The sequence below is a fragment of the Corythoichthys intestinalis genome, chromosome 8 (genome assembly GCF_030265065.1).
Source record: "Corythoichthys intestinalis isolate RoL2023-P3 chromosome 8, ASM3026506v1, whole genome shotgun sequence".
Taxonomy (NCBI): domain Eukaryota; kingdom Metazoa; phylum Chordata; class Actinopteri; order Syngnathiformes; family Syngnathidae; genus Corythoichthys; species Corythoichthys intestinalis.
Window position 1 is genome coordinate 2,706,366 of NC_080402.1, and position 15,718 is coordinate 2,722,083.

Sequence of the window (15,718 nt, forward strand, 5' to 3'; positions counted from 1 at the left end):
AACAAAAAATGTACTTCAAATACAAAAATGTTGCATAACACTAGAAACTGCAATTTCTGGAGAAATTACACCTAGCCCCACTCAGGTCTATCAAGAGAATGGACAATAATGCCAGGCAATGGCATTAAACAAAGTAAACGCCATTAGAAATGAAAATGAAATGAACAGAATGAAAATTGGATGTCCGTGGCCGTCAATGGCAGCACCCTCCATAAGCGTCAATGGAATTGGGAAAGTTTGGGGGACACGCCCTATTGATATCTGGTCATTTCCTTTTTATTTGGGGACATTGTTTTTTTTGCCATTGAAAATGAATGGGGAAAAATTTGGACGTCCATGGCCGTCAATGGCAACCAAGTACATTGGCATCAATAGAATGGACAAACATGGCCGTCAATGGCATTAAACGAAGTAAATGTCACTAGAAATCAATGGGAAAGACATCCCTGGCTGTCACTGGCAGCACCTTTCATAATAGTTAATGGAATCGGGGAAGTTTGGGGGACATGTCCTATTGACACCTGGTCATTTCCTGTTGATTTGGGGACATTGTTTTTTTTTGCCATTAAAAATGAATGGGGAAAAAAATTTGGACGTCCATGGCCGTCAATGGTATCCAGGTACATTGGCATCAATAGAATGGACAAACATGCCAGTCAATGGCATTAAACAAAGCCAATGCCATTGAATATGAATGGGAAATTTGGACGTCCATGGCCGTCAATGACAGCACCTTCTTTAAGCGTCAATGGAAGCGGGGAAGTTTGGGGGACACGTCCTATTTATATCTGTTCATTTCCTGTTGATTTGGGGACATTTATTTTTTTTGCCATTGAAAATGAATGGGAAAAAATTTGGACATCCATGGCCGTCAATGGCATCCAAGTACATTGGCATCAACAGAATGGATAAACATACCCGTCAATTGCATTAAACATTGAAAATGAATGGTAATTTTGGACGTCCATGGCCGTCACTGGCAGCACCCTCCATAAGCGTCAGTGGAAGCGGGGAAGTTTGGGGGACACGTCCCATTGATATCTGGTCATTTCCTGTTTATTTGGGGACATTGGATTTTTTGCCATTGAAAATGAATGGGAAAATTTTTGGACGTCCAGTGTTGTCAATGGCATCGACTTACATAGGCGTCAATGGAATCCAAGTACATTGGCATCAATACAATGGAGAAACATGCCCGTCAATGGCATTAAAGTAAATGCCATGAGAAATGAATGGGAAATTTGGACGTCCATGGCCGTCAATGGCAGCACCCCCTATAAGCGTCAATGGAATCGGGGACGTTTTGGGGACACGTCCTATTGATATCTGGTCATACTTGAACGGTGCCGATCGGTGCTATGGTGTGGGCTGTGCGGCGCACCGAAAAAAACGTAGAAAATTATTGAATAATAATAAGTACAATAAAGTTGCAGAACAACATTACCTAGGCATTCCCTTTGGGAAAGATCCAGGTAATAATAAAGCTGACGAACAACATATACCTGGCATTCCCTTTTGGAAAGACCCAGGTAATAAGCGAATTAAGTAGTGGTGCTCTGAGATCCAAATTCAATATTTTCTATGACTTCCATGGGATCGGGCAAGGATTCATACAATTTATTGATGAAGTCATCTGGAACATCAAAGAAAGCAGTCTTGCATGCCTCCCAGAGTTCATCAACATTCTTGGGTTTCGTCTTCCATGCTTCCTCTTTCATCTTCTTCATGTCTGGTGACTGGGCTGGCCAGTCCTGGAGGATCTTGATCTTCTTTGCCTTGAGGAACTTTGAGGTAGAGAGTTTTAAGTATGCGATTGAGCACCATCCTGCTGCAGAATTTGTCCCTTTTTATGGTTAGGAATGTAAGAGGCAGCAAAGATTTGTTTATATTTCAGACTATATCGCAGGGTGTAGACAAAAAACGGGTGGCATTTGCCAAGGCCCACAGCCTGTCAAAAGGATGGACGCTGGACAAGTGGCAAAAGGTGGATTTTTCAGATGAATCTTCCATTGAATTACACCACAAAAGCCGCAAATATTGCAGGAGACCTACTGGGGCCCGCATGGATTCGAGATTCACTCAGAAAACAGTGAAGTTTGGTGGTGGCAAAATCATGGTCTGGGATTACATTCAGTAAGAGGGTGTGCGAGAGATCTGCAGGGTGGAAGGCAACATAAATAGTCTGAAACATCAACAAATCTTTGCTGCCTTTTACATTCCTAACCATAAAAAGGGACAAATTCTGCAGCAGGATGGTGCTCCATTGCATACTTCAATCTCTACCTCAAAGTTGTCATTTCCCTGCCCCGGCTTCGGAGAATGTAAACAAACCAAGAAGCGTGACAGCTAGCGGACATGCTAACCCGAACCGAGTGATATTTCAAAGTCTATTCTCAGCTTTCGAAGCGAAAAATCACTAAAAACTACCCAGGATCATGTCACGCAGCTGCGGGCTTGTCGATTGTCTTCGCTGATCGGCGACCCGCCCGGCGGCGAGCAAGTTACAGCTCGTTCCCCTGCTACGGACAGGAGAGCTCCCCGGGGAAGCACCTGGAGAGTACCGCCGGACAAACCGGCCGACGTCGGAGGAGCGCGTAGCTGCCACATGGTCAACACGAATATGGCGTAAAATAATGCTTTACTACACGGCGAAGACGTAAACCGAGAGCGGCGTGCATTTGTTGTGCAGCTAACATGCCAGGCTGTGTCTGAGGAGAACTGTCATGACTATATACTTATAACAGATCAGATTATGTGTCATTTAGTAATTATTTCACTTTTGATTCAAAATTAGCATTGTTTCAGATGTTTGACATTAGGAAGTGTCATGTTTGGGACACAATTACATCGGCCCTGAGCACTCATTCATTAATATTGTTGCAAAGTGTCATGTCATGACTATGATAGTCTTATGAAACTGTCACAAGCATTTAATTAAATGTCACCAAAACTTCAGTTGAGGTCAACAGCAACTTTAACAAGGAAATTAATTCTTATGACAGTGTCATAAGACTGTCATCAACATAACATGACACCTGTCATAACTATGACTGTATGCTTATCAGATTGTCATTCAGTAAATTATTTCACGTTCGATGCAAAATTGGCATAGTTTCAGATGTCTTTGGTTTAGGGATTAGGAACCTTGTCGTGGTTAGGACTAGTGCTGCAACGATTAATCGATTAACTCGAGTATTCGATTAGGGTAAAAAAAGATTCAAATTAAATTTTGCTGCTTCTAGTAATCATTTAATAAAAGTGGCATTGTAATGGTTTGTTTTGAAAAGGTTTGAATTTAGTTTTATTGATTTGGGTGGATACACTGCTCTCTATTCTGCCTCATTTCATATGGCTGAATCCAGCTGCTCCCTGCTAAGACCAACATAAGCTCAGTTTTTGTATGAGCTAATGTTTTTTTTAATGCATTCGTAAAGTAGTTTATAAGTATATTTAGCCGTTTTTTGTGGGAATGTGTGTCCGAACTATTTGTTTAGAGCATTAGCAAAACAAAAAAAATGTTAGCGTTTTATAGGATTTAATATAGGTTGTACATAGATCTTTATTTATTTATTTTTTATACCGTTTGCGTCTCGGTTTAAGTATTTAAATTTTTTTATGTTCCTTATCCGATTACTCGATTATTCGAACAAACTAGTTCATCGATTAATCGACTCCTAAAATATTCGATAGCTGCAGCCCTAGTTAGGACACTTAATAACATCTATCATTAGCGCTCATACATTTATATTCTTGACAAGTGTCATGTCATGATCATAAGTCATATGACAATGTCACATGAAACTTTCAAGCAAGTGTCACCAAAAGTCTAGTTGAGGTCACTAGCAACTTAAACAAGGAAAATGAATTCTTATGATGGTGTCATATGACTGTCATAGTCATGACATGACACTTTGCATGAATATGAATGAATGAGTGCTCATGGCAGATGTTATTAAGTGTCCTAACCATGAGAAATTTCCTAATCTCAAACCCAAAGGTTTGAGAAACAATGCCAATTTTGCATAAAAAGTGAAAAAAATTTACTGAATGACACATAACCTGATCGGTCATAAGCATACAGTCATAGTTATGACAGATGTCATGTTATGATGATGACAGTCTTATGACACGGTCATAAAAAATCATTTTCCTTGTTAAAGTTGCTATTGACCTCAACTAGAGTTTTGGTGACATTTTATTTGAATACTTATGACAATGTCATATGACTATCATAGTCATATGACAATGTCATATGACTATCATAGTCATGAAATGACTTTACATGAATGGGTGAGCGCATTTGACAGATGTCTTTGAGTGTCCTAACCATGACGCTTCCTAATCTCAAACCCTTGAAACGATGCTAGTTTTGCATCAAAAGTGAAATAATTTACTGAATGACAATCTGATTGTCATAAGCATAGAGTCATAACAGGTGTCATGTTGTGATGATGACAGACATATGACTCTGTCATAAGAAACATTTATTTTCCTTTTTAATTTTGCTGTTGACTTACGTATTGCGTTAGTCCCACCCTGATACAAACCGTATATATATCTGCATATATAAATATATGTACTGTATATAGGTGTCTATATAGATGTATTGATAGAGATACTAAAATGATTTATCTGGATAAGATTAATTTTTAAGGGCCACATGATTGGACGTCCATCATTGTCAATGGCACGGAAAGAGAAAATAGCGTTTAGTCATATGGATGGGGAATCTTCACCATTTTTTCTCGGAGAGGCCCTCCAATTGTGTGGCAGCCCCCTAATTAGTTTGTGAAAACTGATCTTAAAACTGTACCAATGTAACCTTGGAGTGTCTATTTAAGCCTGGTTTCTTTTGCCTCTTCATACCGTGATGTGGTTCTTAGAGACAGTCACTTCCCGGACTATCCCTCCCTTTTTTGGCCTCCGAATACATCTACTGTTATTTACTTGACCTGTGAATGAATTGCTGGAGACGCGAATCTATGTAATTGACTGCATTAATGCCAGCTTTTATTCTTTGGTCTTTGCCGGGGTGGTAGGTGACGCCCGCCATTATACTGTCGGTAGTCATCAGGGAAAAGTCGCGTACCGTTTTGGGACGTGCCCGGTTGAGTGTTTTTAGGGTCTGAGCCCACATTATTTATCCTAGTGTTGTGTCTCGGCAAGACTTGCTAGTGATCAGAACTTACGAAGAGCCTAAAAGTCCATTTGAACCTTTTATTGGGTAATTCATGTACATTTATTTTTTCGCTAAAGTGAATTTTTAAATAAAATTTGTATAGTCCACAAAAAAAGTTTGAGAAATACAGAAATAAGAGAATATTTACTCCTCCTTGAAAGAAATCCATCCATCCATCTGTCCCAAGATTCTGTATATCCATCCTTTCGAACATCCATCCATCCATCCGAACATACAACCAAATACCCTTCTGTATGAACACATACAGACATACATACATCCATCCCTCCGTCCGAACATCCTTCCGTCCGAAAATCCTTCCGAACATCTGTCCATCCATCCAAACATTCATCCATCCGGCTGAACATACATCCGAATACCCTTTCATCCGAACAACCATCCATATGTACGAACAGCAATCCGTCCGTCCGAACACACCCTTCCATCCAGCCGTCCGAACATCCATCTGAACATACATCCGAGTACCCTTCCGTCCGAACAACCATCCATCCATCCATCCATCCATCCAAACATCCATCTGAATGTCCGAACATCCATCCATCCATGATCTGAACATACATCCGAAAACCCTTGTCTGAACAACCATCCATTTGAACACACATCTATCCCTCCGTCCGAACGTCCATCTGAACATGCATCTGAACATCCATCCATCCCTCCGTTTGAACATCCTTCTGTCTGAACATCCATCTGAACGTCTGAACATCCATCCGAATAACCTTCCGTCCAAATCAACCATCCGTCCCTTCGAACACCCATCCATCGCTCCTTCCGAACGTCCATCAGAACATCCATCTGAACGTCCGAACATCCATCAGAACGTCAGTCCATCCATCCAAACATCCTTTTATCCATCCACCTGAACATCCTTCCATCCATCCAGCCGAACATCCTTCCATCCATCTATCCAGCCAAACATTCATCCATCCTGCTGAATATACATCCGAATACCCTTCCATCTGAACAACCATCCATCCGGCCAAACATCCATCCATCCAAACCTCCATCCGGCTGAACATCCGTTCATCCATCCGGCCGAACATCCTTCCGTCCTTCCGCCCGTCCAACCGTCCGCCCGTCCATCCGTCCGTCCGCCCGAAAGTCCGAACATCCATCATCCGAATGTCCGAACATCCGCCCGAACATCCATCCACCTGAACATCCATCGTCCGAATGTCCGAACATTGATCGTCCGAACATCCATTTTTAATTCAAAATGAACAAATATAAAGTACTACAATTTGCTAGCAACCTGAATTGCAGTAGTTTAGGTTTAGCTTTCCACCCTTTTAAATTTTGTTTGATGATACAAAATTTAATCTTTTTTCAAAAAAATATATAACAGAACATTTACTATTAACTCGTGCACTACCAAATTTGTATACAATGTTGTCAATGAGATTCAACTGCTAATAATGAAAAAAACAAAAAGAGTAGAAACATTTTTTTTTTTTGTCAATCATGATAGTCTAAATGGTTGTTGATTCATTTGATCACCGATTAGTTGTTGATTAGTCACGGCATCCTTAATTGACCCTCAGATATGACAAGGACGTCCCTGTTCTACAACATGCAGTCATTCGCCGGCGCGAATATTGATGCTGTTTATTATTAAAATCAAATGCACTGTGGCGCTATAGTCAAAATTTCCATGACCCTCGTCTGGGCAAAGTCAGCAGTGTAATGGCATGAGCGAGAACAAACACTTCATTGACCTTTCTCTTGACCAAATCCAAGGTAGGAACAGCCTCACCCCTCAGGATTAGCATCCAAAATACATAGTAAACCACACCGTTAGACCAAATTGCAGTTAACTAGCTGGCCCGTTCCCGAAATGCAACGACACCAAAGCGAACAAACGCAGCAGTCTTTTCGGGGGGAATGTTAAAGGAAGTGGGAAAACTATTAAATAAAACGTTTACGGTCACTTGACAAACACGACTGTTTCGGTAAGCGCGGCCAAATAAATGGGACTCATTCGCCGCCATTGACATGGCATGAACAAAACGCTGTAAATATTTAGATAAGGCTTTGCAAGGCAATAAAAGCTGTACAAAGAATTTGAAAAAAATGTACCGTTCCCCCTAAATTTGCCAAAAACTGTCCCATTCATTTCTAAAGGGATGCCATTGACAGCCATGTACGTCCAAATTTCCCATTCATTTTCAATGGCAGGAAAACATGGGTTTTTGTGACCTGATATCACCAGGACGTGTCCCCGAAATGTCCCCAAATCAACAGGAAGTGACCTGATATCAACAGGACGTGTCACCCAAATGTATATCAACAGGACATCTCCCCCAAATGTCCCTGTAATGACAATAAAGGTGTTCAATTTTATTGTATTGTATTGTATTGTATTGTATTGTATTGTATTGTATTGTATTGTATTGTATTGTATTGTATTGTATTGTATTGTATTGTATTGTATTGTATTGTATTCTATTCTATTCTATTCTATTCTATTCTATTCTATTCTATTCTATTCTATTCTATTCTATTCTATTCTATTCTATTCTATTCTATTCTATTCTATTCTATTCTATTCTAAATGAACAGAAAGTAACCTAATATCAACAGGACGTGTCCCCAAAATGTCCCCAAATGAACAGGAAGTGAGCTGATATCAACAGGACGTGTCCTTGAAATGTCCCCAAATCAACACGGAGTGTCCCCAAATTAACAGGAAGTGACCTGATGTCAACAGGTTGTCCTCCAAATGGGTGTCAACAGGACATGTCCCCCAGATGTCCCTAAATTATGTGTGTACGTGTCCCTGAAATGTCCCCAAATCAACAGGAAGTGACCTGAAATCAACAGGACGTGTCCCCGAAATGTCCCCAAATCAACAGGTGACCCACCCAAATGTCCCCAAATAACAGGAAGTGACCTGATATCGTCAGGACGTGTCCCTGAAATGTCCCCAAATCAACAGGAAGTGACTTGATATCAACAGGACGTGTCCCCCAAATGGGTGTCAACAGGACATGTCCCCCAAATGTCACTAAATTAACAGGAATTGATTTGATATCAACAGGACGTGTCCATGAAATGTCCCCAAATTAACAGGAAGTGACCTTATATCAACAGGACATGTCCCCCAAATGTCCCCAAATCAACCGGAAGTATAAATAGATCTATATCTACCACAGCAGAGCCCCATTGTAATTTCTCCAGAAATTGCAGTTTCTAGTCATTAATATTAACAACTTTTTTTCTTTCTTCCAGTCCACGTGCGCTCAGTACTCGGCCGAGAAGCGCGACGAAGAGAAAATGTGCGATCACCTGATCCGTGCCGCCAAGTATCGAGACCACGTGACGGCCACGCAGCTCATTCAGAAGATAGTCAACATTCTCACCGACAAACATGGAGCATGGGGAGCCTCCACTGTCAGGTGACTGAATTATTGTTGTTTTTGATCGAAAATCCACTGCAAATGATGTGAAAAGCCCCAGTAACCCAAAATCAATCTTAGAAGGAGGATTTTAAATTTACTGGAAGCCAGTGAAGGGCTTGGAGCACAGGGGTGACGTGCTCTCTTCTATCAGTTTCTGTTAAAAGTATTGCTGCTGCGTTTTAGACTAGCTGAGGACCTTTTAGGGAACTTTTAGGACAAGCTGCAAGTAAGGAGTTACAGTAATCCAATCTAGATGTAACAAACGTGTGAGTTAATTTTTCTGCATCGTTTTTAGACAAAATATTTCTAATTTTGGCTATGTTCAGCAGGTGAAAAAAGGCTGTTCTGCAGGTTTGTTTAATATGAGCTTTAAATGATAAGTCTGGGTCAAATAGAACTCCTAGGTTTTTAACTGTGGTGCAGATCCAACGACCCGGGTCGGCGAGATACTGACAACCCGGCCAAAAGGCCAAACTCCGTGCGTTCACCTTAGTCTTAACCCCTTGTACTGACTCCATTTTGAAAGCTGTGTTGGGACAGGACATCTCGTTATTTGTTCTGGACTTTCCAGAAGAGCTGACGTGGAGACGTGCCCCTCGTCAGCGTCAATTTTGCTCAGTCATTTGCATGACACATGCATTGGGCTTCCGTGATAAGAAGGCGCCATGTATCTCTTTATGGCCTATGAAAAGTATATTCTCCTTGTTTTCCTTAAACTATGATATAAATGCTATTTATTTCATATTGTGTGTGTTTTAGTAATACAGTCAAACAGTAAATACGAGAAAAGATACTCTTCCCTGATTTATTATAGTGTGTTAGAATAACGCAAACAGACGGTGCCTACGAGAAAAGGTACCATCTGATTCACCCAAAATAAACAGGAAGTGACCTTTAAATATCCCAAAATCAATAGGAACTGACCGAAAATCAACCGGAAATGACGTGAAATGCACCAGTAACCCAAAAGTTAACTAAAATGAAAAGGAAGGGAACGAAAATAAACAGGAAATGATGTAAAAAAAAGCCCCAGTAACCCAAAATCAACGGGAAGTGACCTGTAAATGCCCCAAAATCAACAGGAAATGTGAAATGCCCCCAAAAGCCAGAATCAACAGGAAGTGTCTTGTAAATGCCCCAAAATCAACAGGAAGTGACCTTTAAATGCTCCAATATTGACAGGAAGTGACCGAAAATCAACAAGAAAATGACGTCAAAGGCCCTAGTAACCCAATATCAACAGGAAGTGACCTTTGTATGCGCCAATATCAACAGAAAGTGACCCTTGTATACGCCAATATCAACAGGAAGTGACCCTTGTATGCGCCAATATCAACAGGAAGTGACCCAAAATCAACAGGAAGTGACCTGTAATTGCCCTAAAAGAAAGTGACCTTAAAGGAACAGGAAATGACGTGCCAGGCCCTAGTAACCCAATATCAACAGGAAGTGACCCGTAAATGCCCCAATATCAACAGGAAGTGACCGAAAATCAACAGGAAATCATGTCAAAGGCCCTAGTAACCCTAAATCACCTGGAAGTAACCTGTAAATCTCCCAAAATCAACAGGAAGTGACACGTAAATGCCCCAATATCAAGGGGAAGTGACCTTCAAATGCCCCAAAATCAACAGGAAGTGACGCATCAATGCCCCAAAATCAACAGGAAGTGACCGAAAATCAACAGGAAATGATGTCAAAGGCCCTAGTAACCCTAGATCACCTGGAAGTAACCTGTAAATGCCCCAAAATCAACAGGAAGTGACCGAAAATCAACAGGAAATGATGTCAAAGGCCCTAGTAACCCTAAATCACCTGGAAGTAACCTGTAAATTTCCCAAAATCAACAGGAAGTGACCTGTAAATTTCCCAAAATCAACAGGAAGTGTCCCGTAAATGCCCCAATATCAAGAGGAAGTGACCTACAAATGCCCCAAAATCAACAGGAAGTGACGCATCAATGCCCCAAAATCAACAGGAAGTGACCGAAAATCAACAGGAAATGATGTCAAAGGCCCTAGTAACCCTAAATCACCTGGAAGTAACCTGTAAATTTCCCAAAATCAACAGGAAGTGACCTGTAAATTGCCCAAAATCAACAGGAAGTGACCCGTAAATGCCCCAATATCAACAGGAAGTGACCGAAAATCAACAGGAAATGATGTCAAAGGCCCTAGTAACCCTAAATCACCTGGAAGTAACCTGTAAATTTCCCAAAATCAACAGGAAGTGACCTGTAAATTTCCCAAAATCAACAGGAAGTGACCCTTAAATGCCCCAATATCAAGAGGAAGTGACCTTCAAATGCCCCCAAATCAACAGGAAGTGACCGAAAATCAACAGGAAATGATGTCAAAGGCCCTAGTAACCCTAAATCACCTGGAAGTAACCTGTAAATGCCCCAAAATCAACAGGGAGTGACCTGTAAATATCCCAAATCCCAAAATCCGAAAATCAACAGGGAATGATGTTAAATGCTCCAATAACCCAATATCAACAGATCAACAGGAAGTGACCTGTAATTGCCCTAAAAGAAAGTGACCTAAAATGAACAGGAAATGACGTGCCAGGCCCTAGTAACCCAATATCAACAGGAAGTGACCCATAAATGCCCCAAAATCAACAGGAAGTGATGCATCAATGCCCCAAAATCAACAGGAAGTGACCGAAAATCAACAGGAAATGATGTCAAGGGCCCTAGTAACCCAATATCAACAGGGAGTGACCTTTTAAATGCCCCAAAATTGACAGGAAGTGACCCTTAAATGCACCAAAGTCAACAGGAAGTAACCGAAAACCAACAGGATATGATTGTGTGGCATCAGGTGCCACTGACAACCAGAGACGTCCAATCCGTTTGAAGTGGGAGGGTGGCAGCGTTCATTCAAATGGATTGGACGTCTACTAGCGATAAACTCATGAAAAGGACGTCTATCATCGACATCGTTAACACTAACCACCGCTTGAAGCCTTGTGGTGCGTATCGAACCCACCTCCGCCGCTCGTTAGCCTGCCGCCATTTTACGACGTAGCGCTAGCGTGTCCCCTGTCGCTGTCCTTCCTCTTTTGTTTTGCGGCGGCGTCCTCGTTCGATTGGAGAGAAGCCGTGTCCGCTCCTATTACGGAGCGTCGCGGTTATTGATGCTTTTCCTAATGGCCGTCGATGGGCGCGCCGACCCGTTGGCGCGGGGCCTAGGAGCGCCGACGCTCTTTTCATAAATCACAATCAGTCGGCTGCCGTTATGTCAATATTTTTGGTCAATTACTGTGAAGGTCGGGCGGTGCGCCTTTTGCACCAGAATGGAAGCCAAAAAAATAAAAAGGAACACACAAGAGATGCTTTTCCAATGCAAATGTATACAATTAATTTGGATGAAAATTATTAATAAAAACACAAGAATATATATAAAATACTCAATTTTTTTAAGTTTTAAAAAAACCTATGTAATTCATCATATTATTAAAAACAAAATCAATATTCAAAAGTACTTACTAAAAAAATTAAGTTTAAAAGTAGCATTAAATAGAATATAACATTTCACAAAAACAAACACAAAATACACAAATACAATTTTTTCCCAAAATACACAGGAAAAAAAAACTACCAAAAAAAAAAAAAAAAAACGCATTTAACAAAAACAAACCCAACCAAAAAGGCAAAATGCAAGCGCACAAAATGGCAAAGGCGCAAAATGCAAACGTGCAACCGTGCAAAATCCAAAGAGGCAAGCGTGCAAAAAACCCCAAAAGGCGAACGCACCGAAACCCAAAAGGCAAACACGCAAGCGTGCAAAATGGCAGGTGCGCAAAAAGGCAAACGTATCAAAACCCAAAAGGCAAATGCTCTAAAACCGTAAATGCGCCAAAATGGCAAACTCGCCAAAATTGCAAACAACACCGCAAACACGCCAAAACCCAAACGGCCAAAACCAAGTGCCCTAAAAAGCAAGTGTGCAAAAACCCATAAGGCAAGCGTGCAAAAACCCAAAAGGCAAACGCGCGAAAAGTCAAACATGCAAGCGTGCAAAATGGCAAGCGCGCATAAAAGCAAAATGCGCCAAAACCCAAAGGGCAAACGTGTCAAAACTGTAAATGTGCCAAAACCTCAAAATGGCAAACGCGCCAAATTTGCAAACGCGCCTTAACCCCAAAACCGCAAACGCGCCAAAACCCAAACGGCCAAAACCAAGCGCCCAAAAAGGCAAGCGCGCAAAAACCCATAAAGCAAGCGTGCAATAAGGCAAGCGCGCCAAAACCGCAAACGCGCTAGAACCAAGCGCCCAGAAAGGCAAGTGCGCAAAAACCCATAAGGCAAACGCGCCAAACCCCAAAACGGCAAGCGCGCCAAAACTGCAAACGCCCCAAAATCCAAAAGGCCAAAGCTGAGCGCCCAGAAAAGCAAGCGCGCAAAAACCCATTAGGCATACGGGCAAACAAGGCAAGCATGCAAAAATGCAAGCGTGTCAAAACCCAAAACGGCAAACGTGCCAAAACCGCAAACGCGCCAAAACCGCAAACGCGCCAAAACTAAAAAGGCCAAAACCGAAAGAAATATTTTAAAGAATATATATACTGTGTATATATATATATATATATATATATATTCAGGTACCAGTTTAAAAAAATATTAAATAATAATTTAAAAATAACGCAATAACTCGAAATCCTGTTTTTTTCCCCCCCAAATAAGTACCTTAAAAAGCAATACAAATAACAATATTTGACAAAAGCACAGAATTAAAAAAAAAAAACATATATTACAGAATAAGATTTATTAGACAATTTTATAAAAGAGGAAGTATAAGAAAAATATTTGCATTTTAAATTACATACATATGAAGTAAAATGACACAACTATTAGCAAAGATAATTAGACAAAAAAATAAGAAATACAAAATTAGCTTAAAAAAAAAAAAAAAAGGCAGAAATTCCTATAGTGTTTGTCTGATAATCATCCTTCAAATGAATCCGCAACCACTATTACAACCTTTTTGTTGCATGCGCCAGCCATTAGAAAACAAAAAAAAAACATATTCCCCAAAGTTTCCCTTCAATAAAGAGCGGAGGAATGAAAATATTATCTCCCGGCCCGCTGCTGGGAATTGTTCCCGCCGTCTAATATCATCGTGACCCGCCTGAACGCAATTTGTGTCTTCATATCCAGCTTTGCGGCAGCCGCCGCCTCGGGAGCAAGCGCCGCTCGACAGTTTTTTTCCTATCCTCCGCCTTTTTGTTTTCACGCTTTGCCAGACGCAAAGCGGCATCCGTCGTTTCCGCGCCCTCGTCACTCACGTCTCCTGAAAAGCGGACGTTTTGGGACTACCTGTTCACGCGTACTTGTTTGACTGCCCTATTTCCCGGACGACGTGTTTATTCGAGTCGCGAGGTGTCTTTCTCGGAAAATCGGGCAACGTGATGGAGGACTTGAGTCGTCACGTTGGCTTTGTATTTTGATAGTTTGTTTTCTGCAAGACCAATAGTTGTTGTTTTTAGGGAAATAAATAGTAGGTGTTTGCAAAAGCAATAGTTTTTCTTTTGAGGAATGTGCAACATCAATATTTTCCAACCATCCATCCGTCCGTCCGAGGTCCTGGGTCGTCCCCAGGGCCCCCCGTCAGTGGGACATGTCCGGAACACCTGGAGGCATCAGAACCAGATGCCCCAGCCACCTCAGCTTGCTCCTCTAAAGGCGCAGGAGTAGCACTTCAACCCCCGAGGGTAGGAACATAGATCGACTAGTAAATTGAGAGCTTGGCCTTTTGGCTCAGTTCCTTCTTCACCACATCGTACCAGTGCAGAGTCCGCATCACTGCAGTCCCATTCCGCCTGCCGATCTCCTGCCCTCACTCGTCAACAAGTCCCCAAGATACCTAAACTCCTCCACTTGGGGCAGGATCTCATCCCTGACCCGGGGAGGGCACGCCACCCTTTTCCAACAGAGGACCCAGATCTCTGATTTGGAGTTGCTCATCTCGATCCCGACCGCTTCACACTCCACTGTGAACCACTCCAGTGGAGTTGGAGATCACGGCTTGATGAAGCTAACAGCACCAAATCATCTGCAAAAAGCAGAGATGCAATGCTCAGGCCAACAAACTGGACGTCCTCAACGCTTCGGCTGCGCTAAGAAATTCTCTGCATAAAGGTTACGAACATTACCGGTGACAAAGGGCAACCTTGGCGGAGTCCAACCCTCACAGGGAATGAATCCGACCTACTGTCGGCAATGCAGACCAAACTCTGACACCGGTTGTACAGGGACCGAACAGCCCTTACCAGGGGCCTCGGTACCCTGTACTCCTGGAGCGGACGCACCACCCTTTTCCGACTGTATGGTCTCGGATTTGGAGGTGCTGATCTTTATCCCGAGCGCTTCACTCTCTGCTTCGAACCACTTCAATGAGAGTTGTAGATCACTGCTTGATGAATCCAACCTTACCACATTATCTGCAAAAAGCAGAGATGCAATGCTGAATCCAACAAACTGGAACCCCTCAATGCTTCAGCTGCACTTAGAAATTCTCTCCATGACCCGTGACAAAGGGCAACCTTGGCGGTTTCCAAATCTCACTGGGGACCAAATTCTGACACGGGTTGTACAGGGTCCGAAAAGCCCTTACCAGAGGGCTTGGTACCCCGAACTCCTGGAGAGGACACACCACCTTTTTCCGACTGAGGACTAAGGTTTTGGAGGTGTTCGCCTCTATCTCGACTGCTTAACACTCTGCCATGAACCGCTCCAGTGAGAGTTAGCTTAAGGAAGCCAACAGCATCACATCATCTGCCAAAAGCAGAGATGCAATGCTGAGGCCACCAAACTGGACCCCCTCAACACTTCGGCTTCGCTTACAAATTCTTTCCATAAAAGTTATGAACAGAATCTGTGACAAAGGGCAACCTTGGTGGTGTCCATCCCCCACTAGGAATGAATCCGACTTACCGCCGGCAATACGGACCAGACTCTGACTCGGGTCGTATAGGGACCATACAGCCCTTACCATGGGGCTCGGTACCCCGTACTCCCGAAGCACCCCCCCACAGGACTTCCCGAAGGACACGGTCGAATGCCTTCTCTAAATCCACAAAACACATGTAGACCGGTTGGACGAACTCCTATTCA

At 42.3% G+C, this 15,718-nt stretch overlaps 1 protein-coding gene across 7 annotated transcripts in view; it reads left to right on the plus strand.

Moving 5' to 3' along the window:
• lrba (LPS-responsive vesicle trafficking, beach and anchor containing) overlaps positions 1-15,718 on the plus strand; it is a 442,809-nt gene that overhangs the window by 193,029 nt on the left and 234,062 nt on the right. For all 7 annotated transcript variants that reach the window (XM_057842680.1, XM_057842682.1, XM_057842684.1 and 4 more), the window contains exon 36: positions 8,429-8,595. In XM_057842680.1, coding sequence (XP_057698663.1) covers positions 8,429-8,595 — 167 coding nt within the window. The remainder of the gene's footprint in view (positions 1-8,428; positions 8,596-15,718) is intronic.